Raw genomic sequence first — 7,824 nt, 5'->3', positions numbered from 1 at the left:
TTTGTCACCCTGCCTTCTACGTGTTCTCTGAGTCTGTCCATCTCCCTAATTTCTTTTTTTAAAGATATTTCTTTTGACTTGTTCTGCCTTTATTGGATGATGTGCAGTTTGGTGACAGAAAATGGGGGGGAGAGAGATGGGGGAGTGACGCGCAGCAAAGGACTATCTAAAGAGGACGAGAAGACCGTACGCCATGTTGCTCCCTGGAAGGAAAGAAACGTGCGCAGTTGAGACCAGGAAGTTGTACATGCACAAATTTGGGCATGTACAACTTCCTGGTCTCAACTGCGCATGTTTCTTTCCTTCCATGGATCAACATGGCGTCGCCCGTACGGTCTTCGCTTCTCGTCCTCTTTAGACAGTCCTTGGGTACAGCCTAGGTGCGCGGACCGCTATAGGCCGCCCTGGGCCACCATATCCCTGTTCTTACCCTAATACCCGCCTGTATATCTCTTGCTTTTCTCTCCTTCTCCTCTGTCTCCTCTCAACCTCTCAGGTCCTCCAGGCGCTGTGCGCGCTGCGCTCCAGCAGTGAGCTGCCGTGGAGTGACGGCGCTCGGAGCCTATCCCAGGAGGACGTTCTGTCCCGCCTCCTCTCCCTGGCCCAAGAGTCCACTCACAGGTCAGAGATGTTCACGTCATGTCACGTTGTCCAGCCTCTACCGACACACGAAACTCCTCAGCGTTCATTAAACTGTTGACAGTGTTGACGAATGGATAATTATACCACAGGTCGTTTCGAGGAAGCAATCTGATTGGTTGAAACAGCCTTCTAGCCGTGGATTAAACCAGCACCGTTCACCACCTAATCAAAACAAAGAATTCAGCTGCTCTGTTCTCCCAGATCTCTAGCAAACTCGGTGTCTAGGCTAGCTAGTTTCTTGGGACATTTGTGGTCGTAGTGACTACAACTGTCATTACATTTATTTATTTTTTCAGCTATTTTCTAAGTTTTAAGGGTAACTGTTGTATAATTGCAATATTACACTTGAGGGTGTGGTTTAACGTGATTATTGCCACTTCAGTGATGCTTGCCTGACCGCATCACTGTCGTGGCAATAATCACGTTAAGCCACACCCTCTCGTGTAATGTTGCACTGAGGATTTTGCGGTCTGCATGAGCAGTATATAAATGCTAATTAATTAAAAAAACATTAACCGTCTTATCTCCCAATATTATGCACCGCTCAGATAGTGATACGAAATTGTTTTCTGGTAGCACATCAAAGAGTTTTTGAGAAGTCAGCATAACCTCTTAATTATAATCTGTCTGTTAATCAGACCACTGCTGTTAACCGCCCCACTGCTAAATACGTATTTGGTTGTGAGCTGAACACAACATGATTTCAGAACAACTCTTGATGTGTGTAAAGCTCCAAGACCAAACACCAAATCATCCCAAATCCGTCAAATCTTACTGTTAATTCTATGTGCCGTTTTATTTTCCTTAAAATATTCAATTTTTTTTCTGACACGTGTACTTAACCCCCCATTAAAACCAGGAAATAATCTGTCATTTTAGATATTTGCGTTGGCTATTCAAAATCTAGAAGTTTGAAGTGTGAGAAGTTAAACTACTGATTTGAAGTTGAACTACTTGATTTAGCCCATTCTGAGCGGGAACCCCTTTTGGTGTTAGCATTATGTTATGCTTTATCTATTGAAAAATAGCAGATCTACAAGCTCATAGCCCGCCACCGAGTGGCGCGCTACGAGCTTCTAGGTCTGCTATTTTTGAAAAATCGAACAACGACTGACAGAAACATAGATTTTTCAGAAGAAAAAAAACAAGCGTTGAGGAACCAGGTGATTTTTGTCCGAGTGGTTTGGGGTTTCCAGTCTGCTGCACCACTAGACGTGGCCTTCTCTGCGATACATTTGAACCATTTCTTCAGCCACTGTACACCATGTACAGTACATAGTCAAAGCAGTCTTAGAAGAATCTAATTCAACTTTATTTTCATATCACACAATGTCCTCAATGTTGCAGTTTCAGTTAAGAATAAGGAAAACACTATATGAAAGAAGAAAAATAACATGATGGCACAGTCAAATCAAAGTGCAGTATAAAGTACATAAGGTGCATACATTTGTTTTTCTTTTTACCAGGTACAGTACACATACAAAATGTGCAATGCATAGATGGCACACTGGAAGGCAGACGTGTATATATGCTTCTTGTGCAGGGAGAAAAACACATCCATCATAATATATAAAATGTTATGCATGGCTAGAATGTAAAACTGATTCATTGTTACACTGTCAGGTCTCGGTGAGGATTATATTGTGTAACTGCCACTCTCAGACATAAATCCTGGGAAACGTCAATGCCCCGTGTTGTCCGTTCATACATGTTTACAGCAGAACGGCCTTTTCAGATGAGTTCACACTTGAGGCAAACATACTCTGTTTGATAAGGTGAGGGGCGTGGTCTGGGTCGTAGACACACAGCTACTCCCTCTTAAATATACCACAGGCACAGCCTGAGGGTGATGCGAGGGTCAAATTCAATCTATTTTTATTTCCCTCTGCAGAACACGACGGATACATTGTTTGCTCGACATGCATTCTCTCCATTGTTGCACCCATGCAAACAAAACACACAAACGAAACATCTTTCCTATACCATATAGTATTTTAATAGGCCTAATGCAGACCACGAGCTAAGACATACTTTTTAATCCTTGAGCTGTGATAGCTTGAGCTATATGTATCACAGTCTGCGGTAGGGAATCGCCAGGTGTAGCTTGTTGTCTATAATTAGGCTACAGCAGTAGTAAAGAGATGTTTATGTTCAATCTGTGAATATTTCCAACTCGAATGCTAATGGCAAGCAGAATGATTCGACTGGTTTTCTGTACTCTCTCGAACCTCGGGACTGAGGTCGATAATAGAAGCGTCAACACGTCCACAACCTTATAGGCCTATGTAAATCCACCCGACAATCTCCGCGTCCGTTCACACAGAGCTGTGTTCCCTTAGTACCTCACACTACCTCGTCTTATGTCTCTCTAGAATAATATTCCAAACGAGGTACTTGCTGAAGTCAGCAATGACCACAGAACATCGGCGTTATAATCGAAACCATGGCGAGCGCCGTGGATTTCGAGTTATGAGCAACTTTTGTCGCCCACGTAAACAAGGAAGTGAACGGCAGTGGCGCACATGCAGGAAACCGGTCTAGGATGGCTGAAGAAGTAAAGGCCAAATTCTTTAAAAAACGAAATCGTTTGATGTCAATCAAAAGGACCTAAAACGTCAATACACTCCCAGGGAACCCCGTGGTTTTGATTCTAAAGAAGTATGTACACGCCATTAGCATAATTGGTGTTAATTGGCATGAGAACTAAAATTGAGGAGAAAATAATAATTGGCTTACAAAAAAAAACCTCTGGGAAAACTTCCATAACAGCGTCTGAAAGTGTTTTATGTTTAGTCCCAGGTGACCTCTGATCACTCTACACTGTAAATCCTCAGTTTAACTCTGACAGCGGGGTCCATTTGGTCCCAGTAGTAGTTTGTATCCACTCCAGTCCATAAGATTCATGTCCTTCCCTGCATTTGAACCCGAGTCGCAGGAGATTACATTTCTACCAGTAAGCTTAAGACGGAATGCCCGTTTATTGCGATTTGAGCTTCAGGAAATACCACTTGTCAACCAGAACACAGGGTCTACATTTCTTCCAACAGAACAGCAGGAAGGCCACCTCCAAGTAACCAGTTATTACTGTAATGTTTCATCCACTAAAAACATTTCCTGGATTGTGCTTTTCAATTAAAATGAACATTGTGTATCATAAAGTAGGCCTCAGCTCATTGTATTGAGTTTCCATGTGAACACAGGAAAAAGGCAGGCCACGGTCACAGTGTGACCCCAAAACAACCGTTCTCATCTTCAAACCTGCTGCCAAAACAGCCTCTCAACATCACCCCCCTTTAGAGCTTCGTTCATGGTCGGTTGCACAACGGTGTTCCTGTTCCTTGGCAAAACATAGACCTATTACAACGTGTTGAGGGGTCTTGTAGGTCTGCTGTTTTCTGTGTGATTCAGCCTTTTTTAGACGTTATGGAAGATGGAAGAGACAGGAATGCACATGAGGGCAAGGTGCAAACACGGCCTCTACCTCCGTTGTTCTGTGTCGTTGTCCGCTGGCTGTCTGCGTGAAGGGGCCCTCACATAGCAGGCTGGCTGCGTGAAGGGCTGGCGTGCGTGAAGGGCTGTCTGCGTGAAGGGGCCCTCACATAGCAGTGGCAGGCCGACTGTCAGCTCCTGTATTCAGAGCCAGCATCCATGGCAGAGAGAGATTATTTTACAGACTGCACTTTCACCTCCTGCACCTGGACACACTGTGTGCCACGCTGGCCCGCTGGTGGCCATGTTTGTGTAACAAAGTGTGTGTGTGTGTGTGTGTGTGTGTGTGTGTGTGTGTGTGTGTGTGTGTGTGTGTGTGTGTGTGTGTGTGTGTGTGTGTGTGTGTGTGTCAACGCACGTGTTCACGCGTTTGAACATGTATTGTTGAATGCCTGTTATATGAGAATGCACACCTATTTGGCAACACCCCTGTGTGTGTGTGTGTGTGTGTGTGTGTGTGTGTACTGTAAGCCCTTTGACACCCACTCTTTTACACACACACATGCTCGTATACACAGTTCTTTGACAATCCCAGTGCTGTATTTTTCTCACCCCCCGACAAGAGAATACAGGCCTGGAATAAGGATTGTATTACAAAGGCTCTCAGCCCCGTGTAAATCCTTGGCCCGGCCGCAATCTACTGGTCCCGAGGATCCACTTTCCCTTTGGAGTGGCCCCAAGGTTATGATTAGAGCCGGGGAAGGTCCGTATTGAGTTGCTCGGCTGCCCCTTGTCTCCCATGTGATTGAATGGCACCCAGGCTATTGTGATACATAATGTAGTGTTGAGCACCAGCACACTTCCTTTTGTGGACTGTAAGGCAATACAGTTGATGGATGGATGGATGGATGGATGGATGGATGGGGTGTGTGTGTGTGTGTGTGTGTGTGTGTGTGTGCGTGCGCTTTCTGTACCCATGGATCTTTTCTCCGGTGTCGGTAATTATGACGGACTGAAATTACCAATGTTGATGTTCACGTGCATGTGTTTCGCTTATAATTCTGTACATTTGGGCTTGTTTGGATTCAGGCACTGAGACACATGTTGTTTAGTTTGTGAGACATCGGAAGCAACTGAAAAAATATTTGTGCCCTTGATAATGTATTGTGTAACACAAAAAAAAAGAAAATAAATTGAATTGTGAATCTGCATATATACTGTATGCGCGCGCTCGCATGCGTGCGCACACCCAGCGACATCGAAAACAGAAGCAAGACCTGGATGAACTAACTACTGGGAACCCATTCGGTTAAAAAAAAAAACAGGACATAAAGATTCTTCTTTTCTATTTTTGTGTAGAAAAAGGAACTTGGTTTGGCTCCCTTCCGTTTCTCAGTCCTCTTCCTCCCCGGTGCTTCCGTGTTTTATTCCTACTAACAACAACAACACTGCATGTTTATAGGGCAGTCATACTGGTATAGATTCTGCTGTCAGCAGTCTGCTGTCTTGAGAGATTAACGGGCTGGAGTTATTTTCATAAACATGATCACATGTTGTATTCTCTGTGTTGTTTCAGTGTGGAGCTCCACTGTGCCTCCCTGACGCTGGCCTCTCGACTGGTGGTGCAACTGGTGAACGCTGGCCCCAAGGTACGGACTGGTGTATGACTGTATGTAGACCTTTGTATTGTTCTTAAATCATTGACCTCTTCCATACAGGGAAGGATTCCAAATTAGCCAGCTGGGCTTCTTCCTTTCCTTGCATTGTATTTTTGTTCTTCGATATGTTGTTGTCTATTTGTTGTACTATGTGCTAAATAAATAAACCTAAACGTATGTGTGTTTAGACATGCCAACCTGGACACATTAGCCGGTACTGTATGCATTTTTCATGCTGGTAAATGGTGCATTTATATAGCACCTTTTATCCAAGGCGCTTTACATAGATTGTGCATTACATCCACCCATTCACAGCCACTCTACCCCTGAGCCACCGCCACCCCCGATGTCGTGTCGCTCTAAAACAACGGTTCACTTCCCAAACTTTTCAGCTCAAGCCTAGGCCCAAAAGGCCCAAACAAACAGAAATGCAACATGTTGTGAGCTTGTAGAAGTGCTGTTTTGTTTGTCCTTTTTACCCCAATCATTTTGAAATGATGTACTTTATTGTATTTATTTTGTGGTGCAACGTGTAGGGGTGGGGGGGGGGGGGTTCCAGACCCACAGGAACACACCCAGGGTGCCGGCCCGATTCCGGCGAGCCGCCCCGCGTCCGAAACGGTTGAGAAATGACAGAGTTACTGTGTGGGGGTCCCTCTACTGTACCCTCTACTGTACTGTACTGTCACTGTATACTGACACACCCAAAATCACCATATATACAGTTAATATGTGCGTGTGTGTTTGTGTGTGTGTTAGGTTGCGTACAGGTGGTGAAAAACAACCATGCTGTTTTCGTGCTCAGACGCACCCAGCCAGCCACACACCCACACACCCACCCACACACACACACACCCACACACACACACCCACACACACACACACACACACACACACACCCACCCACACACCCACCCACCCACACACACACATACTGTAGTCACTTAAGGAAATGGTTGCACCACTTAAAAAGGGATATTTACTCACACCCCATAGAAATGGATCTGTGAACCAAAAATGGGCTCCAACCCGTTGCTTGGGAAACACTCCAAAGAATGCAAAAAGCTGCTAATGCCTTGTCATCTTGATTGTGCAGTAGTTGCTCAGCAGACTGAACAGAGTACAGGTCTCACCAGGAGCATGCCCAAATTATAATGCTGTCTGACAAACGCAACGTCAAACTGTCTATCCCAATGTCTGTCTCTCTGAAGTGTTCTTGTCCGGAGGAACAATCCGTCTGCAATGTGATTTTATTAATTCACAGAACCCGCAAATCAACATAAACACTTTGATTTGATCCTTCTTGTTCAACCCTCCGCGCTTTGCCTGACTGGTTCCTCAAATGTAGGATGTAGGATGTTCTTTGATCTGCTTTGCCAAGGTAAATGGACTTTGAGTCATGGAAAGTTTAGATTATGAATTATGTAAGTTAATATTGACCTAATGCTAAGAATAGCACTAGGTATCACATGGACGGACTGCATCAGAAATGTGGACCTCTATGTATAGCACAGGTCACAGACACAGTCAGAGAGAGAAGGATGAGGCTGGCAGGGCACTGCGTCAGGCACCCAGAACTAGAAGGATGAGGCTGGCAGGGCACTGCGCCACGACAGCTTACAACACTGTAGAGCTTAAAGAACCTGATGTTAGATAGGAGAGTGTGGAGGCCAGCGCTCCAGGACTCCTGGATCTTCAGAGCTGGTGTTGGCTAGACCAGTGATTCCCAACCCGTGTGCTGTCTGATTTGACAGAAAGTAACACTAACCCTCCCCCGAAAGCAATATCATAGCTACTGGGCTGCTAGCGGCTGGCTAGCTATTGTTGCGTCCGTCTAACCATTAGACGTGCGATAACAACAACGACGGAACAATAGACTCTAACGACCATTGAAATGTTAATGCTAAAGAGATGCATCCAGAAGACGTTACATTTCAAAGAAGTTTATAGATTTTTAGGCTATGAAAAGTGTGCCCTGGGACAAAAAAGGTTGGGAAACACTGGACCTCACTCTCGCATTAGCCTAACGAGAATATGTCCTGTATGAATTCACATGACATCAGTCATCAAGAATCTGCAGTACAGGTGAATCATT

General features: G+C 44.9%; 1 protein-coding gene across 1 annotated transcript in view; it reads left to right on the top strand.

Annotated features, from left to right (window-relative positions):
- Nucleotides 1–7,824, top strand: part of thada (THADA armadillo repeat containing) — a 127,751-nt gene that overhangs the window by 98,354 nt on the left and 21,573 nt on the right. The window contains 2 exon segments of the mRNA XM_080782200.1: nt 497–621; nt 5,648–5,720. Of these exon segments, the coding sequence (XP_080638326.1) occupies nt 497–621; nt 5,648–5,720 (198 nt within the window).

This window comes from Protomyctophum bolini, assembly GCF_963924005.1.
Source record: "Protomyctophum bolini genome assembly, chromosome: 14".
NCBI lineage: Eukaryota > Metazoa > Chordata > Actinopteri > Myctophiformes > Myctophidae > Protomyctophum > Protomyctophum bolini.
This window is presented reverse-complemented; position numbering and strand designations above follow the sequence as displayed.